General features: G+C 38.0%; 1 protein-coding gene across 1 annotated transcript in view; it reads left to right on the top strand.

The window, feature by feature from the left end:
- The window catches only part of LOC107664531 (serine/threonine-protein kinase/endoribonuclease IRE1-like), a 50,312-nt gene that overhangs the window by 4,828 nt on the left and 22,654 nt on the right, over positions 1 to 22,830 (top strand). The window contains exons 2-13 of the mRNA XM_016455123.1: positions 5,634 to 5,754; positions 9,394 to 9,427; positions 9,754 to 9,826; positions 10,038 to 10,110; positions 11,391 to 11,513; positions 13,735 to 13,836; positions 13,927 to 14,188; positions 15,319 to 15,354; positions 17,040 to 17,070; positions 17,264 to 17,429; positions 17,754 to 17,869; positions 20,796 to 20,984. Coding sequence (XP_016310609.1) covers positions 5,634 to 5,754; positions 9,394 to 9,427; positions 9,754 to 9,826; positions 10,038 to 10,110; positions 11,391 to 11,513; positions 13,735 to 13,836; positions 13,927 to 14,188; positions 15,319 to 15,354; positions 17,040 to 17,070; positions 17,264 to 17,429; positions 17,754 to 17,869; positions 20,796 to 20,984 — 1,326 coding nt within the window. The remainder of the gene's footprint in view (positions 1 to 5,633; positions 5,755 to 9,393; positions 9,428 to 9,753; positions 9,827 to 10,037; positions 10,111 to 11,390; positions 11,514 to 13,734; positions 13,837 to 13,926; positions 14,189 to 15,318; positions 15,355 to 17,039; positions 17,071 to 17,263; positions 17,430 to 17,753; positions 17,870 to 20,795; positions 20,985 to 22,830) is intronic.

Raw genomic sequence — 22,830 nt, 5'->3', positions numbered from 1 at the left:
TGTTTTGTGCAGCTTTACTGGCAAGATGCGCATTAAATATCGCATGCGATTTATCGTGCAGCCCTACTGGTAACCAATTTAGAGTCTTTAAAATCGGAGTAATATGCTCTCGTTTGCGAGTCCCCGTTAGAAACCTGGCTGCAGCATTTTGAACCATCTGGAGTCGTGATATAGAAGACTGGGGTAAACCAACATATAAAGAATTACAATAATCCAATCGTGCTAAAACTAGGGCATGTATGGCGCAAGATCTTTAAACGATAGCCAAGACTTAACAAAGTCGATTGATTTTTACAAAGCTCATCGGTCTGAAAAGGAAATATTACACCCCTTATGTTGTGATGGAGTGACAAGACAAATACATTAAAACCCATTATAAACGAGGCATTTGTTGCATCCAGTGGGGACATAATTACGGATTATAATGATCTTTTTACGCGTTGTGTTGCATGTAAACATAAAACCGTGTAAACATAAAACCATGTCTGCATTTGTGATCGGAGGAATGACCGGACTGGACTCCGCTTTGTCAATGGTGAAAGCCGATCCGGCCATCCACAGCACTAAGTTGTTGTATTTCCTCAGCGACCAGCACGGATCAGCTCTAGGCATGACGAAGCGGATATCGTCCTCTTTTGGAAGGCCAAAAGTAGTTTCACTTTCACAACAAAACACACAGTGTCACACACGGCGGGCTAGAGTGAGCGGCGGCGGGTGGGGATTCGAAGAAGGAGCGGCCGGCGGGCTTGCGGCAACCACATGTGACGACCCCGGGCTGGACTCCGCTTCGTCCACGGTGAAAGCCGATCCGGCGATCCACAGCGCGAAGTTGATGTAATTCCTCAGCGACCAGCACGGATCAGCTCTAGGCATGACGAAGCGGATATCATCCTCTTTTGGAAGGCCAAACAAAGTAGTTTCACTTTCACAACAAAACACACTAGAACAACAATACTACAGCGAGAATCAAAGTTACGCCTTCTTTGCGTGAACATTTGGGCGGTGTTATGCAAATCTTCCCACATCGTGACGTAGACATGTGGGGGCGTGTTAGAACGAGCCGTTTTAGGTAGGCGTGGTTGACTCTTAACTTTTATAAAGAATATCTCTTTGGATTTGAGACTTTAGTCTTTGCAACTTTACAGATCTTCTTTATGCAGCAAGAGCTTGTAACAATTGAAAAATTGAAATTGCGTCATATGACCCTTTGATAATATTACCTAGTGGAAGCATATACAAAGAAAACCGGGTTAGGGCAACAATGTACCCTTGGGGAACACCACAAGTCAGAGGAGCAACTGAAGAAACCACATTTCCTATGCCCACTGAGAAAGTTATATCACAAAGGAAGGATTTAAACCAGCTTAGGGCTTTGTCTCGAATACCAACACATTGTTCAAGACGTGAAATAAGAATGGTGTGGTCAACTGTATCAAATGCAGCACTCAGGTCCAATAAAACTAGAATAACTGAATCCCCTGAGTCAATCGACAACAGAATGTCATTTAATACTCTTAGTAAGGCAGACTTTGGGTTAGAAAATTCTAACGATGGCGCCGACGGTGATGGCTGCATACACTCATACACTTATTTATCTAACACTCATACTCAGTCTACACCTAAAATTTGCACATAATATACAGTACCTGTACATACAAAACTGTCTATTGTAATATACCTGCACATACAATTGTCGATTTATATATTTGTATTCCTTATTTACTTGTTCTATTTTTTATTTTTTATTATCTGTGTTTTTTGTTCTGTCACTGTCATTCTGTTACACTGTGGAAGCTTCTGTCACGAAAACAAATTCCTCGTATGTGTAAACATACCTGGCAATAAAGCTCATTCTCATTCTGACTTAGTGCTATGATTTTTCCTAAAACCAAACTGAAATGTCTCAAAAATATTGTTTGCATCCAAAAATGTTTGTAGTTGTAGAAGTGCTGATTTCTCTAAAATGTTTGCTATAAAAGGTAAATTAGGAATAGGTCTGAATAGTTCACCAAATCAGACTGAACAATCTGAAACAGTTGCTGGTTTTTGCCAAGTCATTCAGCGCTCCAGTTCCTCCAACCGTCGCTGAACTGAGGAAGTTGATAAAAAGTAGATTATTCACTTTGTGTTTCAGACATGTAAAACATCCACATTTCATATCATTATTGAGTGCTTTCATGATATAGTTGCATATATGTTGTGTTATTGCGTGAAAACATAAACGAGCTGGGCAGAATGAAAATGCAAAATCACTCTCAGACATGAAATTGGGTGGCGATTATGGAAGTCAAGACGCAGTGCAACTTTTTGTTCCTGACACAAATTTTCCTGACACATTTTACGGAGAAGAAAGGAAGTCAAATTGTATTTAAATGTTTTCAAACTGCTGATAATTTTTGTCTGTGCTATGGTGTTTGTTAAACAACACCAAATATACGAGTACAGACTCAAGAGCAAATACTGCCTCTGGATTCTTCCCACTGTTTCTTAGCAAAATATGTAGCCAAATGTATAAAATATATAGATTCTCGTAATAGCAGCGGTCTGGATATGTGACCAAAAGTGTTATGCCTGTTCACATCAAGGACGATAACGATAAAGATATAGTTCTAAAAATCGTTCTCAATATTAAAGAATAGCAGAGTCCACACCACAGCTGTAACGATAAAGGCACAAAGAAAACGATATTGTTGGAATCACTTTCAGAACGATTTTTTCCAGCTGATGAACAATAAAAACATTTGACAGCCAATCAGAATCAATCCTGCTTATAACGAGCTTAAGAATTTAAAGCGGCAGGCAAGCGTGCGCTTAGAATAAACAGATGATATCGTTCGCTGGTTTGTACGCTGATATAGTTATCTTTATAGTTATCGTTCTTGTGTGAACGGGCCTTATTGGCTGACCAGTTTTCTTCGCAGTGTAATGGAAAAAAGATTAGAACACCTCTCTGTTAAGCAAAAATTTGTGATAACTGCATGCACATTTTTGTGTTGGCCTGAATAGATCCATAAACAGCTGTTCATTCAAATTAAAATTTTTAATTAAAATTTCATCAAATTTTTGCTCCAGTTCTGGGTTGGTCTGTGGATGAATGGGCCAAAACTCAAAACTGACTGCTCTCCACCCTGTGCCTGTTTAACACTAGGCATGTTAATGGCTCAAGTTTTTTTGATGTCCTTTCTGGATATTCTCCAGTACCCTTGCTGCAGGTGTAATATATTAAAGGGTTTCATGAAAAAGACAGCAGTTTTTGTACTCCTTCCCATCAGTCATTCAGCAGAAGTATATGTTTTCAAGTGTTTATTATGGGTTTCAAACACAGAAGTAGTGGTCAATCAATATATTGGCAGGGCTTATTACCAGATGATATTTGGCAATTTTTTAATCGTCTGCATTGGCCAACAAGTATTTCTGTTTGAGACAGACAACTTGGGTTTAAAGTAACATTAGATAATTGTCTTGGGGGCAGTCGTGGCCTAATGGTTAGAGAGTCGGACTTGTAACCCGAAGGTTCAAAGTCTCAGTACCGGCAGGGGTTGTAGGTGGGGGGAGCGAATGACCAGTGCTCTCTTCCTCCCTCAATACCACGACTGAGGTGAGACCCTTGAGCAAGGCACTGGACCGCCAACTGCTCCCTGGGCGCCACAGCAATATGGCTGCCCATTGCTCCGGGTGTGTGTTCACTGTGTGTGTGTGTGTGTGTGTGTGTTCACTAATCACTGCTGTGTGAGTGCACTTGGATGGGTTAAATGCAGAGCACAAATTCCGAGTATGGGACACCATACTTGGATACATATCACGTCACTTGTCTCATGATGTCAGGGTACCATTATACCTGTTACTAATTAGGGGTGCTCCGATCAGGATTTTTGAGGCCGATTGCCGATCACAGAAAGCAGTATCTGCCGATACCGATCACCGATACCAATCTTTTTATAGCCTTCTTTTTATTATTTATAACTATCTATAGTGATACTCCAATCATAATTTTTAGACCTTTATTCAGGGCCTGAAAATGGGAGAATTCCCCTCTTAGGTGACTCTTGTAAGGGGGGAAGCAGCAGACTGTGCTTTCACACAGGAGTCCGCTACTGATCCGTGGCTGTTTACCACAAACACAACATTTATCCATTATTTTTGTCACGTTGCTCCGGCCGGGACACGGCATCAACAGTATGTGAGGGGCGTAACATTTCTGTCTCACGCTTGAGGTATTTGGCCAATCACAACACACTGGATAGCTGGCCAATCACAGCACACCTCGCTTTTCAGTACGATGAGCTTTGTGAAAATCGACGCGTTTCAAAAAGGTGGGGCATAGAGGAGAAACAATAATGTACAGTATGTGGAAAATAATGTTTTTTTTAACTTTAAACCGCATAAACACATTTCATTACACCAAATACACAAAATAATGTTCTTTTTAGCAGCATCATATGACCCCTTTAATAATATGCATTTATGGTGTAATAATTACTACATTTTCGTGTCAATCCATGTTCATATTTACTGCAAACAATGCGCTGTTACTTTAATTCAGCGCTTGCAGCGCAGCAACAGACTCGGTGCGGAAACCATCTCTGCACTGCTGCAGATGCACCGCTCCTGAACGCACTGCCGGACCGCAGCCGTGTGCAGTGTGTGTAACCCCTCTCTCCCGGGTCTTGTTCCAAGTGGGTCTCGAACCTGGGTCTCCGGCATGGGAGGTGGACGCACTAACAAGGAGGCTTAAGACTGCAGCCACTAGAGTCAGTCCCTTGTGCGTCTCTTGAGATCAGGGGGTTTTACCTGCACAGCACCTACTCGCTGGCCTCCGTTACATGTGCACGCTTTATTAAACCGTTAACATAAGCGCGGAAAAAATACACACCACATACGCACTGCAAACGGAGTAATGTGAACCTGGCTTATGGAATATGGTTTTGTGTGTGCGCTGCGAGTGTGCATGAGTGCACGGTCTCCAGGAGAGCGCGCGAGCGCTGAATGGTTAAACATTGGCAAGAATTAAAAAGTAATGCAATTTATATACTTTAGTGACGATGTGACACTGCCTCGATTGTGCAAGTGACAATTCCTGTGTCAACTGTGCAGCCTGCTGCTCGCTTATAGACAGACATGATGTGGTGATTTGAAGCAATTTGCGTATTTTGAGAGAGAACGAGAGAGCGCGCGTGGTGATTCACTCACGCTGTTTGTGAAATTACATCTCGCACAAGGTTTTCAAATTACTTTTGAAAAGTTACGTTTATTTAATGAAGAAATATGGTATAAATAAGTTGAGTACCTCACCTTCAGCATTATAATTATTCCACCCGCGCCAGACTGAGACGGTGCCGCTGCATGTTGTGCCAAACCTCTCGTGGCAGCGTCATCAGCTTGAGATCGTTTTTTTGAGATCGGCCTTTTTAGAGACTGCCGATAAAACATCCCAACGTGATTATCGGCCGATAGTGATTGGTAGCCGATCAATCGGAGCACCCCTATTACTAGTAATAATGCACTGTGTAAACATTCAAAATATTACTAGCAAGTTATTCTCTAATAGTGTGTAAAATATTTTGTCTCAAAATCTTGCATCAGAGCCTGAGCAATATAGAGAGCATCTCCTCAGTAAAGCTTTGTGTTTGCAGGGCTTTTGCAGCAGCAGTACGGTGTCTGTACCAGAGAGTCTGCTCTTTGTGTCCACACTGGACGGAAACCTTTACGCGGTCAGCAAGAGATCCGGAACAATCAAATGGACCTTAAAAGAAGGTACGTATATGCGCTTCTTTCAAGACCAGTAAGTTTTGTATCAAATTACTCGCACCACAATGCAAACTGCAATGAAAACAGTGGACGCCCAGCCTGTGAAAGTGAATACCAGCACTATTGTTTGCTGGTGTGTAATATTGTTATCAGTGGTTCTCAACTTTTTTGACTTAAAGGCCCTCAATAGTCGACAAAATATTCGAAGGCCCATACAGGCTAAGATATAATAATAATAATAATAATAATACATTTTATTTATAGGCGCCTTTCTCAACACTCAAGGACACCGCACAATAAATTTACGAACAAGACAATAGAAAACAAACAAGAAATGCCATATACAAAGACAAAACAGAGTAAAGTAGGATGAGATAATTAAACTTTAGGTGAGATATGCAATCTTAAACAGGTGAGACTTAAGTCTCTGGCGATTAAGATTCTGGCGATAATACGGGCTGCTGAGTTTTGAAGCAATTGAAGCTTATAGAGGGATTTGTGAGGAAGACCAAAGAGAAGAGAATTACAATAATCGATACGGGCGATGACAAGACTGTGAACAAGAATAGCAGTAGTATGAGGGGTAAGGGAAGGGCGAAGGCGGTTAATATTACGTAGATGAAAATAGGCGGACCGGGTGATTTTATTAATATGTGATTGAAATGACAGTGTACTGTCCAGGAGGACACCCAAACTCTTAACCTGAGGAGAAGGGAATATTCTTCTTCTATTAGGGGAAAGATATTGCTTCTGGTAATTTTTTCTGTAATTATGGCAAAGCTACTTGGAGTGGCGATAAAGCAAATGAATTAACTAAGATTCATTTTGTGATTTCATAAATTTCAAGAACTGTTTGTTCTTCAATAATAACAATACTTATTGTATATTTCTGTAGTGTAACATTCACTTCCACAAGCCAAAAATGACATATCCCAAATGTAATGGCTGCATATCTTTAAACCTTTGGTCTAGACCAGAATCCTGGTCTCTTTTGAAAGCAGACACTTGAACATTACTGGTAGTACAGGGACAGGAAAAAGATACGTTCCGATTCAAACAGAAAAAACTCTCTAGCATTGTTTTGTATGAAAAACTTCCAAGAAAAAAAAAATATTAAGGCCAGTATTTGAGTGGCATGAAAAGTTTGAAAATCTATATAGATGTTCTGGTTTGAGGTTTTTTTATTTATTTATTTATTTTACAATTGATATGATTACAATTGTCATCAATCAAAACTTTACTAGAGACACAGGTTTGCGTTATCCAGCTGGGAAATGTAGTTTATGTCCCCATGCAGCCGAATGTTTTGATCTGTCGTTCAGTCTGTATTTCAGAAAGCATGATGTAAGTGGGCTTGTGATCCATAGAAACAATCATAGAAGACAATATGAGAGATTTATGTTTTAAAGCCAAACACACGCTGGAATAATAAATTGGGGGAAAACTGGACACGAGTCACTATCGCTCTGCCATCTCTGATGTAATCAGCTTGGATTTCTCTGCATTAGTGCAGTGCATGGTTTTGGACTGATTGTTTGAATCCATTTGCTTACGGGATCCTTGAACCAGGGGCGAAGCCAAAAATGTTTAAGCAGGTGGGCCTACATAAAACAGGATGGGCAAAGTGTAGAGTATGAAAACTGTAAAACACGTAAACAACTGACAAACAAACAAATAAAATGCCTATTTTCTGTCGAGTATAATGACAGTACAAACACACACACATATAAATGTGGAATTTTGGATTTTTTATTTTTTTTAACTAGAAACAAAGAATAGGCTATCTGTAGTTGCCTTTACATGATGTCCTCCTACAATATTAGTATGGTTAATAACTTTAACATATCGAAAAGTACAAGGACACCTCGTAAAAGTAATTCTTATTGATCGATCAGTTTAATCTAAGTCTTCTGAAGAGACACAATCACTTCATTTGATGAACATGTTTAATTTAGGGTTTTGTTCATATATAAACATTGATCAACATACATACATAAGAACTTATCAAATACGTGCTTACTTGATGCATGGGAACCAATTAGTTTTAGTCTCACACATCAGGCAAGCATGGTAAAGCTTCTGTTTTTACCTTATTTGATGAGCTCTATGTGTGTATGCTGAACAGTGTTTATATGTGAATAAAAGCCTAAATTAAATCCGTTTATCGTATAAAGCATGAACAGCATGAGCTTTAGTAAATGGATAGTTCACCCAAAAATGTAATTCTGATTTCTATCTTACACATGTTTTTTTCCAAATTCTTTTTTACTAATTTAAAGACTAGGCCTACATGTATTTGTACTAAAAAAGTATTCTGTCATGCCAGAGAAACATTTTAAATGAACTAGTGAATGTAAGAAGGTATTTAGAAATTCACTTTCCCACATTTTATCCAAAAATGTTGATGTTGATTTAAATTCTATAAAAAAATTATTAGTGCATTAATATAGAATTCAACTGATGTTCAGTCACAGTTTTTTATCCAATTTTTTATCCAACTGGAATTTAGAGCTGGAGCTCTCCATTTTTTTGAAAAAACAAAACAAAAAAACATTTGTGTTAATTAGCCAACTGAAACGGTTATGATTTCGATTTGTTATTCATCATAACATCTGTCATATCTGTTGTGGGTATTGGGTAATATTAAAAACATTAACATATTGACATGCAAACAGTGCATCATCAAGGCCAGGCACGTCTCATTTCCTCTCAAGCTTTCTCCCAGAACATCACATGAATGAGTGATGGTTCCATTTAATACATTTTAATGCACCGTCCACTTCTGCTGTATTAACATGCATTGAATGGAATCTTCCATCGTTGTCACACTAGCCGCACATTGGCTTTACTTTTCAATATTCACACGGCCACAACAAGTTGCGTTTCATTCACCTGCTGTGTCTCTTAGAAACCTGATGTACAGGCTGAGCCAGTCATTCATGCTGGAGCTACAGGACTGCGGCAGACGTTAGAGGCTGTTGCACTACACACCCACAGCGATTTGCGTTGTGCAGTCTGTGTTAAGTGTGTTGTCATTCTCGTCAGGCTCGATCAGTTGTCATGGATAGTAAATCTGAATTACTTGGCTTTTAATACTAATAGTCGCAGTCTATATTTGGTGTGGTAACCAGCTGCTGTAAGTACTAGAGCATCTCATCCTCATGGACTGCACCAGATTTGCCAGTTCCTCCTGTGAGATGTTGCTCCACTCTTCCACCAATGCATTAGGAAGGCATTAGTTTGGGGGGACACATGGCTGTCCTTCCTGTTTCCCTGTAACACTGTCTTAGGCGTCTTACATTGCAGACATTGCAGTTTATTGCTCTGGCCACATCTGCCTCCTCAGGGAGGCATGCCTCCCTGAAGCAGAACTATGTTCACACAGGTGATCAGGCATAACTCTCATACTTCTATTTGTTACTTCATAGGTTTAATGATCTAGGTCTAATAGAGCAGATACTGGAAGTAGTACTAAGAACTAATGGATTCATTTACGCAAAGATATTAATCTCCATTAAGTTTACATCCAAGTTTTACGCCCAACACTTTCTTTGCTTTATATTGTCTTCATGTTTGCTCATCCCTTCATTTCCCTGTGACAAAGTTTATAACTCTTAACTGACACGTTTTTCATTTCCAATGCAGATCCTGTTTTGCAAGTCCCGACGCATGTGTCAGAGTAAGCCTTCTTTTATTTATACTTGAGCATTTGTGCATGACAAGTGAAACAACAAGAACTGTGCAAGATGCTGAGCTAGCATGATTCTTCCTATTCATGACACCATCTAACTAAAGCCACAGATAAAAACACCCAGCAGGATCAAAAATCTGTGTGCTGCTGTTTTTGTTTGCTTGTTTATTTGGAATACAACAAATAGTTCATAGTGACCACTTTTGTCACAAATATATTAGCTGTTCTTTTGTTTTCTGTGAAAAAAACCAAATGCAGGTACATCAGTCATACAACATGACAATCCTGAACAAATTGAATTCTTATTTTTACAGGCCTGCATTTCTCCCAGACCCCAATGATGGCAGTTTGTACTCTCTCGGAGGGAAAAATAATGAGGGTTTGACGGTGAGAGATAACTTCTTTTCATTTCTCATGAAGGACTTCCTCATTCTCTGGAATCTAAGGATAGATATAATTCTCATTTCTTAGCTTTAGAAATGAGAAATGTCATTTTGAAGCGAAACATCTGAGGTGCTTTTACCAAAAGAAAAAAGTTTCTAAGTGTAATTTTGGATGGAGTAACAAATATTATATCTAATATTTGGGGATGTTTCAGAAACTGCCGTTCACCATTCCTGAGCTGGTCCAGGCATCTCCCTGTCGCAGTTCTGATGGCATCTTATACACGGGTGAGAGACGTATTCTCATTCATTCTTTTGTAATTATTCATCTAAAGTTCCATTCAATCAAGCATCACTATTACTATGCCTTATAGATAAGTTAGAGATTTAAACAAACCCATAACCATAAATAATAAACATTGTTTTTCAACATAATTAGAGTGTCAGGCAGCAGAGGTTGATGTTTGAGGAAATGGCCAGTTCCTAGCGGCCTCCCAGTGGTTGGGATGGTGTGTGGGCGCTGTGGGATTGTTTCATGATCTCACTGCAAACACCACAAGAAGATGTCTGTCTGTACCACCCTTTCTAAACTCTTAAATGTGCAAGGCACAGCTACATCTATAATGACACCCAAAGGAAGAAGGTCAAACACTGATTAAATCAGACTGCAGACAGGCCTGAAAGTTAAACAATGAAAAATCCCGTTACTTAATCTCTTTAAATGAGACCTATCAACTGTTTAAACATCAGTTTTTAAGTTCCTCTCTGCACTGAATCTCATATGTTGAATATCACAGTGTAACCCACAGGAAATAACCTCTTTTCACTCGAAGCCACACTTGTTTCCGAGCGTAAACATGTGGTGTGTTTACACATCCTGGAGAGAACATTTATCCATGCTGCGTCAGTTCTCTGTGAACTTTTGGTCTTTAAGATGATAATTGAAATGGGAAAACAAGAAGCACTTGGGAAAACCCCTGCACTGAATATGTAAATGTTCTATCTTTACATCTTATGAAATAATTCTTGTTCATTAGTGTTATATTTTTTCTTGCCATTATTGTATAGTTCATTGGTGCAAAGTTTTCCCAAATAGAAAAATTAACTTTGAACTAGCTGATGTCACCAAACCCTCTATTTTTTCCACCCCTTCACCTCCAGTTAATCAGCTCCATTCTTTATGTTTTATTATCAGCCTTTGTCATATGCTGTTGATTACCACAAAAGATAAGCATTTACATATAAATTATTACAGGTATTGTATATGTAAACATGAGACTTGTGTGATACAAAGACATGTAAAGTGCTATGAATGCTTTAACAAACGTACAAGCGTCACATTTCCTTTAAACTATTCAGAATGTCTTGTCATGTACTCTTCCCTTTTAAAGTGCAGTGTTTTTGCAAACTGAGAAATGAGTCAGGATTATTTTCTGTAGTAGAATCGCAGATGCTGCTCAAAGAGCTGATTCTGAATTAAACTTTGAATTGAATGCGAATTGCACTTTCATAATTGTATGCTGGCCTGTGCTTGAGTACATGAAGGTTTTGATTATGTTTGTTTGTAGGTAAGAAGCAAGACGTGTGGTATGTTGTGGATCTGCTGACTGGTGAGAAGCAACAGACACTGACCTCATCCTATGCTGAGATGTTATGTCCGTCTTCATCTCTGCTCTACCTCGGCCGCACTGGTAAGGGACAAGACCTGTCCCAGGTTCTGACTTTAGATGAAACCATCTCTGTTTGTGTCTATATGAGCAACCAAAGATCACTTTAGGAGTAGTAGCACTTATCAAAATTCTGAATGCTGTAATACTGTTACTGGAGAGGAGGCATGAGACGGTATCAATTTTTTACAAATCATGATAATTGATAAAACTTTTATCAGGATATTCTGTATTATCACGGTATTGAAAAGCATTGAAACATAAACACATTTCATTGTTGTGCTTAATGAATATTTATATCAGTCCACCAAAAAAAATATGATTTATAGACTGCTGAATATGCAAAGTATTGCATTTCATGTGATCGAATGTTTATTGGTAAAATATAAATGAAGACTGTTATGAATAGGGGAGTAATCTTTAAATTAAGTTGGATAATTAAGATGACTTTGACGTTTTTTTACATGGCTGTCTAAAATGTGTGATTCTGATCAATTGCAACATTTAGTAGTCAGATATATTCAATGTTGTCCATGGCAACACTTAATTTTTTTGTTTCATACAAAAGCAACTGGCCCATTTCAAGATCGCAAAATTGATTGGATTGAAAAAAGATACCAGAGAACTTTGTTAATGTAATATTGCTACACCCTTTTGGTCCATGGCAACACTTAATTTTTTTGTTTCATACAAAAGCAACTGGCCCATTTCAAGATCGCAAAATTGTTTGGATTGAAAAAAGATACCAGAGAACTTTGTTAATGTAATATTGCTACACCCTTTCATACAACATGACAATCCTGAACAAATTGAATTCTTATTTTTACAGGCCTGCATTCCTCCCAGACCCCAATGATGGCAGTTTGTACTCTCTCGGAGGGAAAAATAATGAGGGTTTGACGGTGAGAGATAACTTTATTTCATTTTTAACGAAGGACTTCCTCATTCTCTGGAATCTAAGGGGGTTATTTTTAGTAGTGATAGCTTTAAAAAAGAGAAATATAATTTTGACGCAAAAGAAAAAGGTTGGGTAACACTTTATGTTAGGGTCTCTTAACTAGTTGCTTATTAGCATGCATATTACTAGAATTTTAGCCATTTTATTGAGGGAAAAGTCGTAGTTAATAGTGAATAAGTGTTCCCTATTCTAAAGTGTTACCAAAAGTTGCTATGTGTAATTTTGGATGGAGTAACAAATATTATATTTAATATTTGGGGATGTTGCAGAAACTGCCGTTCACCATTCCTGAGCTGGTCCAGGCATCTCCCTGTCGCAGTTCTGATGGCATCTTATACACTGGTGAGAGACTCTTTCTCATTCATTCTTTTGTAATTATAAATTTGACCCTCATTCTCAAGTTCCGTTCATCCAAGCATCATTGGCTTGTTGTTAAGGTAGAGATATGAACAAACCCATAACCATAAATAAAAAAACATTAATTTTCAACATGATTAGACTGTACCAGAGAACTTTGTTAATGTAATATTGCTACACCCTTTTGTTATGTCTTGCATAACACAAGCAATGCCATGTTCATCCTAATTCTCCAAATATTCATATGTGCATAATATATCACAATTGCATGAGTACAAAAACAAAAATAAATGTTATTAAAAACTGACACATTTATGTATAATAATGCGGAAATTTGAACTTGGCACAAACTTGTGCTTTTGCTTCCTTAGTTTCACATGCTCTGTGGCAACAACCTGTAACCTGAGACCGCCTCTGTAACACACTGGGGATTATTATTATTATTCATTATATATTAAATTCTGTAATGCACATATATATTAAATTCTGTAGTGCACATTCATTATAAGATACATTTTTTACCCCTGTAGTCTTAAGAATTCTCATCTTATGCATCTTATCGTAGGTTTTGCACTCAGTCAGCTGGGGAGTGTTAAACAGCCCATTAGCAAGGGTTGCATTAGTACATTCTACATTTTGACTTGTTGGTGGAAATTAGCTACAGTGAGTTTAGAGAAATGTAAACAGTTGTGCTGCTAATATGTTATCTAGAATTATTAACGGCTCACAGTAACAATATTGTGCATATTAATTCATGCGATAAGCTGTATTACAGAATACTGACACACATCTGCTGGAGTCGATACACGTCTAATGCAAAGACTCAAAACGACTCCCATATGATCTGAATATCAAAGATATCCTTTGTTGATCTTTCTAAGTATGAGTATTACACTTTGCTGATCTGTTGAATCATGTGTTGTTCCTCAGAATACACAATCACTATGTATGACACCAAGAGCAGAGAGCTGCGCTGGAACGCTACTTATTCTGACTATGCTTTCACCCTTCCAGACGACGACACCAAACACAGTGAGGCATCAGCTGCATTGATCTTTATTAATTTGAAAACCCTTTCAATCCTCTTTCGTAGCACATAACATTGTTTCCTGTGTTTGACAGATATGGCCCACTTTGTGTCCAACGGTGACGGCCTAGTGGTGACAGTGGACAGTGAGTCCGGAGACTTGCAGTGGGTTCAGAACTACAACTCCCCTGTGGTGGCGATCTACATCTGGCAGCGCGAGGGACTGCGCAAAGTCCCTCACACCAATGTTGCTGTGGAAACGTTGCGTTATATCACTTTCATGTCAGGAGAGGTGGGCCGCATTACACAGTGGAAGTATCCATTTCCTCGGGAGAAGAAAACCAAAGATAAACTGATGTAAGGAGCCCTTCTAACAAGACAAAGTACTGATTGTGTGTGTGTCTTTTGTCAGTAAATTGAGAAAAATGACTGCAATTTTTACAGGTTTTATTTACCTAAAAATATTATTATTCTTATTAACAGTGTTGGTCATCATGTCACTTCCAGAATCACATGCTAGCCAGTTTCTTGCTGGAATACCACCTCTTGATTTTCTCTTATATTTACATTGTGAAGCCACATTTTACACATGGCACTTAGCAAGCTCTAATTTTGGACCCTGCATACATAATTGAACCTGCATGTTGCATCTCCAATATCTCAGCCACATCCTGTCTGTGTTCATGAAGTGTGGGAAAGAACTGATTCTAGAAATTCAAAGATGCGTAGCCTGCATTTTCAGTACAGATTCAACACTTAAATGCTCAGATACTCAGGTCTGACTGCATGGAACTCATCATTCAGACACACAATTAATAGAATTTTAAAACCCTGATGAAAATGGCTGAGTAATCTGTTGAAGAGATTCAGTACTCTAGCGTAACTTTCCTCTCAACTTTTCATTATAGAGCGATGTTTGCTGTGACTTTTGTTCATTTTCCAAGTTTAATTCAAGATCAGCTCTATGTGCAGCATATGTGATTCTACTACAGAAGATAATTCTGACTCATTCCTCAGTTTGCAAAAGCAAAAATTGTCCGTACAGTCCTGCACTTAAAATGAAAGTGTATGGGGCAAGACATTCTGGAGAGTTTAAAAGAAATGTGAAGCTACTGGTATTGGATTGGCATTAGTATCTCAAGGTTGCAGTATCAGTATTTATACCAGACAAAAAAAAAAAGGTATGTAGCCAACCCTAGCTTTGAGCAGAAACTCTCTGTAGTACAATGTTTAGAGCAGAGCACTTTATATATTTCAATAACTGGGGTAAGATCAAACTCCACACATTATTACTATAGATCTCTTTGTGGGAGTGTTGTTGTCATCATCCAAAAGACTTTCAGTATGCAGTATTATTGCCTGGATGAATAAAGATTAGCCATTGTATAAAACTTAGCAGTTCCTTGGCAAGATGTTATCAGTCAAAGTATGTGACTTTAGAAAACCAAATATGAATAATTTGCTATTTCTTGCTGGTTTTCTGACAGGTCCACATTGTATGTAGGGAAATCGGACAATATTTGGCCGAGATACAATCTGGAATCTGGAATCTGAGGGTGCAAAAAAATCTAAATATTGAGAAAATCGCCTTTAAAGTTGTCCAAATGAAGTTCTTAGAAATGCATATTACTAATCAAACATGAAGTTTTAATATATTTACAGCAGGAAATTTACACTATCTTCATGGAACATGATCTTTACTTAATATCCTAATGATTTTTGGCATAAAAGAAAAATCAATAATTTTGACCCATGCAATGTATTTTTGGCTATTGCTACAAATATACCCAAGCGACTTAAGACTGGTTTTGTGCTCCAGGGTCACATATGTTTCCTTATACTTTTATGGAACTATGTGGTTAGATTAACTGTGGTATGTTCTGAAGTCACACTCATAACCTCAGGGTTTGGGATACAAGCACCGTGGTCAGTACCTCAGGCAAGGTCAAGTCATTTGATGAGAAGAAAATATGAGCTGAATTAAGCTGGATGATGACATGATTGTCTAGTGGAAATTGTAGTCGGAGGTGGAAAGTTATCAATGGCTTCAACCTTTGCACATATCGGACGCACCTAGCCCTGCCCAATCACATTCCCCAAATAAGTTACAGTGGCTCTGGCAAACTCACAGTTAGCCAGATTCACCTCTACCAAACATGTGAGAAGAGCACGTATATGACATAAATGTCCTTTCCAAATCTCACTATAATTAATCACATCATCGAGCACATGTGTAAACTATTTCATGATCTTGCACCACCACCTCTTAAACAATGTGTGACTTTCTGTAAGGACAATATCAGGCAGACTAGGTCATCAGTTAGAGGTGACTGTTCAACTAAATTTAAGAAAACTGTTTTTGGACAATCAGCTTTTTCAGTTAGAGCAGCAGAAAGATGGAATTTAATACCTGTTAATATTAGAGAGTGTACAACATTTAGTATTTTTAAAACTACGCTTAAAGTATGGCTTAAGGAAAATCAAATATGTGATCATTGACTTGACTTTGTAATTTAATGGAGTATGATGTGATATTGTATGTGTTGTATGTATTGTATTGTTTGTGACTTAATATTGTAATTTTGTAACATCATCCTGCCCAGGGAGTGCAGATGCAAATTAGCTTTATAGCTAACTCTAAACACTGTTGTTGTGCGCTGTACAAATAAATGAAAAAAAAACTAAATCCTTCCAGCCCCGCCACTACCTGATTCATCAGGCGCTAGAAGGTGGCCTGCACGTTCCATAAACCAAAACTCAGAACTGTATAGAAGTATAAACTCAACGGAGTAAAAAATGCCAAGCGTCATCGGGACCTGATAATATCCTGTAAGAAGATAAGTAGTCACGTGGTTTGTAACGGTATTAAATTGCAGTTCACACATTCAGTGACTTAAATTCAATCTCTTCTATGAGTGTTTTTATTTTGTGTATTAAAATTAATATTTATATGTATTTTTTGACTATAAAGTCCTGATTAAAAGGAATGTATTCTTAAAAAGATTACAAAATAATAGTCAAACGTTTTTTTTATATATAAAATAACTATAATATAATTTAATAATAATAAATCATTTTTACCTTAAAATAATATATTTAAAATATTTTCTTTAGTAATGGCATAAAAGGTGTTCAAAACCATATGAAGCCAACATGAATACAAAGAGTAAGTTTCTAAGAACATGTATGTTTTTATGTATTTTTGAAGTTGGAAATACGCAAATGAAGTTGGAAATAAAGTAGGAGTATCCCACATCTGACTAATATTTACAGTGCTGCAGTAGAATGTTTATTTTTTTTATTTTTTATTTTTAAATACAGATTTTGAGATTTTTAGGCCTGAAAAGGCCCAGTACTGTTTGAGAAAGGATGGAATGCTGTTCTAATGCTTGCATGCTCATGACCAAATGTGTGCGCATGTGTGTATTTCAGCCTCGTGGCAGGACGTTTCCCATGCTGGAGGGCCCCAGTAACCAGGAGTCAAGCATGGAAGATGAGCAGGAGTGTGTGATCACTCCCAGTACCACAGTGAAGTTCAGTGCAGCACTGAAAGAGAGAAACCGCTTCAACTTCATGAGGAATTCACTGCTGCTGATAGGTGCCGCATACTGCACACTCATAAAGACCTGCACTCAGAACTGTGGGAATCATGCAAAATCGAGCCACTCCTGCCCACTAGTGGAGACATTTTATAGCAGTTGTAAAATGTCTCCACTCGATTCCAAGCTTTAAGACACCAAAACAAACTGTCACAATGTGTCTTAATGTTTTAAAGAAATGTGGTGTTGTAGAAAAATATAAAATTCTTAATTATTGTATAATTGTCATAAGTGTTAACCTACTTATCATGTGCTGTACTGCGTTGCCCCACATTTAATAAGGTATGAACATTTTGCTCAACAGTAATGTTTCTCTTTTGCAGGTCACCACGAGACACCGCCTGATGCTCATAATAAAATTCTGGAGAAATTTCCAGAGAGCATCCCTCGCCAGCATATCAACGTCATTCCCCCTGCCACAGAGAAGACTATTGAAGAGGTAAAAACATTATCTACACAGCACACCTGACTGCAGTGCAACTCAGTGTGTTAACATACCGTTATATAATAGCTTTAACAATTTGTATGTCTTGTACGCCATGTCTGAAGTCTGATCACCAAGTCAATGTGGTTTCAGAAGAGGAAGGAGCCTTTTAGATCACCTTATTAGAGTATTATTATTATGGTTTTATTAAAAAGAACATGTGATATCATGAATTGGAAAAACACTGCCATCGGGGAACACCATTGCCAAGAAAGGGTGTACCAACAATCTTTAGGTAGATGGTATTTGTCAAAGCAACATCCAAATGAATACCAGGGCCCAAGGTTTCCCGGTAGAACATTGGCCAGAGCGTAAGGCCGGTTTCACACCGCAAGCTGGAGCACCGCATGAGCAGCGCATATTTTTTTAGCATGCATGTTAACAAATGAGTGCTTTCACACCGGGAGCAGGAGCAGCACGTGAGCATCAAGCAGGAGCATTTCTGGATTTCACACAAAAGTGCTAAAAATTAGAGAATAAGCATGTCAAGTGAGTTTTAACAAGAATTGGAGTATGTCAGAAAAGAAATTGAAGAATTGAAAATATGTATAGAAGATTTGCCCATTTAAACTTGTTAAACAAAAGGGGGGAGGGGAAAGGGAGAGAGATGAATAAAGCATAGCTTGGCACAACAACAGGACCTTACGGCTCTGGACGTAACAATAAAAAAACCTTATAAACAGCACGTTCTATATGGAAGTATGACTGAAACGGCATGATCGGAGCTGTTTTTGTTGTTTACCTTTTACATGCGAATCCCCATGTTAACAAACTTTTAAGACTTTAAAACTTTCAAGTATATAACTGACCAACTTCTAAAAACAAATTTATAGCTGTCTTCGTAAAGTAATGTGTAGCTTTGGAGCCGCTGCTGTACAAATGCTTCCAGTGTGAATACTCTGGCGTGTCTGCTGCTGCAGTGACGATGTAGTTACTCTGATGTGAATCTGATGCGAAGCTCAAGTTTGCGGTGTGAACCAGGCGTAACACTGCCTTCGCCGGCCTGCCTTGTTCTCATAGTGCATCCTGCTGCCATCTCATCCCCCGGTAAACAGCACATACGCGCAGAGGCGTGTAACTGGACAGTAACTAAGTACATTTACTTGAGGATTGTACTTAAGTACACTTTTTGAGTATCTGTACTTTACTTGAGTATTATTTTTTTCTGGAAACTTATGACTTTAACTTCACTACATTTGAAAGACAAATATTGTACTTTTCACTCCACTACATTTCTATCAAGATCCTCGAAGTAGAAAGTCGTTACTATGTAGCAGCTTTGAAAATCAGTGGGTGATTTTTTTTTGTTCTCTAAAACGTGACTTTATGTATTGTAAGTTGCTTCAGAGGTATTGCAAGTATTACATACAACGATAATAAAATAGTGCATTGACGTAAGGAAATTTACTTTTGGTACTTAAGTACTTTTAAAAGCAAGTACTTCTGTACTTTTACTTAAGTCAAAAACTGTCTTTACAACTTTTACTTGTAATAGTGTAATATTTGACCAGCAGTATCTGTACTTTCACTTAAGTAATGGACTTGTGTACTTTGTCCGCCTCTGCACACGCGTCATCCATGTGATCTAAAAGAAAACGTGATTAATCAGACCAGGCAACCTTCTTCCAGTTCTAATGCTCATGTTCCCATTGTAGGCTCTTTGTAAGGGTCATCATGGGCACTCTGACCAGTTTGTGGCTACGCAGCCCCATACACAGCAAACTGTGATGCACTGTGTCTTTTGACACCTTTCTATAATGGCTAGCATTAAGTTTGTCAGCAATTTGTTTGTGATCAGACCAGTCAGGCTAGCCTTTGCTCCCCACATGCATCAATGAGCTATGCGTGCCTATGACCCTGGCACCGGTTAACACCGGAAATATCCTTCTTTGGACCACTTTTGGTAGGTAGTAACCACTGTATACTGGGGACACCCCACAAGACTTCCTATTTTGGAGATGCTGTGACCCAGTCGTCTAGCAATCACTATTCGGCACTTGTCAGAGTCACTCAGATCTTGTCCCTTGCCCATTTAGTAAAGTATTCTAAGCTACTTGCCGTATGTTCAGACCTGTAGATTGTTTGCTTTGTTTGTGAAAAAGGGACTTAAATTGTTACAACGTTGCATTTTCTTCTTTGTTTGGTTTGCTTTGACAACATTTCAATGCCAAAATGTATTTACACAAGTCATATGCGAGTAAAACTGTCGTCTCATCGGTCAGAGCTGTGGAACTGTGGTAATGTTTCATATAGCATCATCAATCAAAAAATTTGCTCAATGGCTTTGTTGTTAATGTAGCCATTATTCCCACTCTAATTGAGGTTAGAGCCAGTTTTGAGATTGCAGATTTTTTTTTTTAAATGAAGGGTTGCAGAAATGGGTACACCATTGATTAAATTCAACAAACATGTAATATTCTAGTACTTATTATGTCTTCCATAACTTTAAGTATACTACTCTGACCCTTCTTGGCATTGAGTGTAAAAAATTCATGACTCATCAGTTGTCAAATCTATCCTGTTTAACTCCTGAAGGAATGTCAATATTGTAAAACCTTTTGAAATTTTTAGCAGAAGTACAGCAAAATACAAAATACACTGGTTGTGTTGTACAGGTTTGTCTAAACTTTATTATGACATGACTCATCAGTTGTCAAATCTATCCTGTTTAACTCCTGAAGGAATGTCAATATTGTAAAACCTTTTGAAATTTTTAGCAGAAGTACAGCAAAATAATCATTTATACACTGGTTGTGTTGTACAGGTTTGTCTAAACTTTATTATGAGCTACATTTTATAGAATGTTTGATTATCTGCCATAAAATTGTTTATTTGTATTTGGTTTTATTGCCATTTCAGAGTGTGCTCTGCTTTGTTCCAGAAAGTAAATGAGAGTGGAATGGAAGACAGCAGTCCTCTGCCTCCACCCGTGTCATCCCTGCAGGAGAAACCCAGCCGCATCCCACGTGTGGAGACTCCAGTGGACTCCATGCTGAAGGACATGGCCACCATCATCTTCTGCACTTTCCTTCTGGCCGGCTGGGTGGCCTTCATCATCACCTACCCCAAGGTAAACTCTTGGTTTTACTCTTGCCATCACTCCAAGACTGAATGATTTTCCAAGCTGAATGCTTAGACTAACTAAATGCTAAATTAACTTGCCAACAGTCCATCAAGCAATGTCATGGTGAAGTAATATTGTGTGTTGTGCAGAATCAATTTATTTATTTGAGAGCTGCAACAAATCACAGGCATCTTGATTACAAAATATTCAGTAGGAAGCATCACTACAGTAATAATGGAACACACAAAAGTGCAAAAAAAAAAGATCCAGCAATACAGTCATAAAGAAAGTCAGACGTTTTTTTCACAAAAAAATGTATTGACGTTTATGCATCGGTAAATCAAGCCAGTGACTAAACGGTCAACTTCACATTGTTCCTCTCAGTAGCATGAAAATTTTGTTATTTCAATTGTGATTAATAGGGATGCACCGAATGTTCGGCAACCGAAATTATTCGGCCGAAAATAGCAAGCGAATAAGCGAAAAGACCGAATAAACTGTACTGAACAATGACTTGACACGATCAAATTGCAACCGGCGTAGAGTGAAAAGGCGCAATGCAACAAACATGTCAGCAGTGTGGAAGCATTTAAACTGTCCGAAAAAAGACGCAAAAATCATTACAAGCACCGACAGCGAGAGACTGTTTAGTACTGCATCGCATATAGGGATGTAACGGTATGAAAATTTCTTATCACGGTTATAGTGACCAACATGATCACGGTTATCGGTATTTTCACGGTATTGTTAAAATGTGCTGGAAATGTTCAAAAAGTACTGACACGCAAATAATTTCACCAAGTTTACATTTAAAATCAACAAACAACAAATAAAATGAGTTTTTGTTTGCATAACTAAAACAGTAACATTGCCAATGATCAGAGGCGGACAAAGTACTCAACTCCATTACTTGAGTGAAAGTACAGATACTGCTGGTCAAATATTACTCCATTACAAGTAGGGATGCACCGATAGGATTTTATGGGGCCGATACCGATTTTAACAAACATTTATTGGCTGATTTTTGTCACTTCCTCTCTTATTTGAAATTTTGCCATCAAAATAGATAGTATTTTGATCATGTTTTAAATCAGCAAAGTTCAAAAACACCTGCATTAAATTATTCTAGCAGTTTTATTGCTGCATCATCAAATAATTTCTAATGAACATGGATTGGATCCATTTAACATTCAGCAGGCCTACATAAATACAACAGAACAAAGATACATATTAAATAAACAGTGCTTTTTAGGTAGGTTTAACAGTTTTCAGGTACAGAAATAAAGTAAACAAATGTAAAATAACACTTCACTGTATAAATTAAATGCATAGTAATACTTCTTTATTGTAACAGACTTTATTATGATTAATCTAATTTGTTTTCGTATATATTTTAATATTTTTTGTAAGTTTAAATATGTATGAGATCTCCTTTACTCTTATTTTGACGGGTTTTCTAGTCTACGGAGCAGGAGCTATATGGGTAATGAAAGCACGCAGTTCTTCGGATTTAAAGTTTGTCAGTTTATTAAGCACCCCCCAAAAAGGCATGAGATCTGTATATATTTGTTTACTGTTAGTTGTAATAAGTGTTTTGTGTAATTCGCTGTATGTGCTGTGTTTTGTTTAGCTCTTATGGTGATTTTTTTGGAGTGAAAAAGGACCCAATAAACTTAATGAAACATCAGTAAAATTTGGGTCATCATTCAGATGAGGTCCGCTACACTTATGAAAGTTACAAAAGTTATTTAGTCGAGAAAAGGTGTGCGATCTTTTGTTATTTGTTTAGCATTAAAGTGAAGACAGCAGCGCTAGGATTATGCAACAGACATTATACAGCTCAGTGCCTTCA

This window comes from Sinocyclocheilus anshuiensis, unplaced genomic scaffold (genome assembly GCF_001515605.1).
Source record: "Sinocyclocheilus anshuiensis isolate Anshui unplaced genomic scaffold, SAMN03320099.WGS_v1.1 scaffold435, whole genome shotgun sequence".
NCBI classification, from domain to species: Eukaryota; Metazoa; Chordata; class Actinopteri; order Cypriniformes; family Cyprinidae; genus Sinocyclocheilus; species Sinocyclocheilus anshuiensis.
This window is presented reverse-complemented; position numbering and strand designations above follow the sequence as displayed.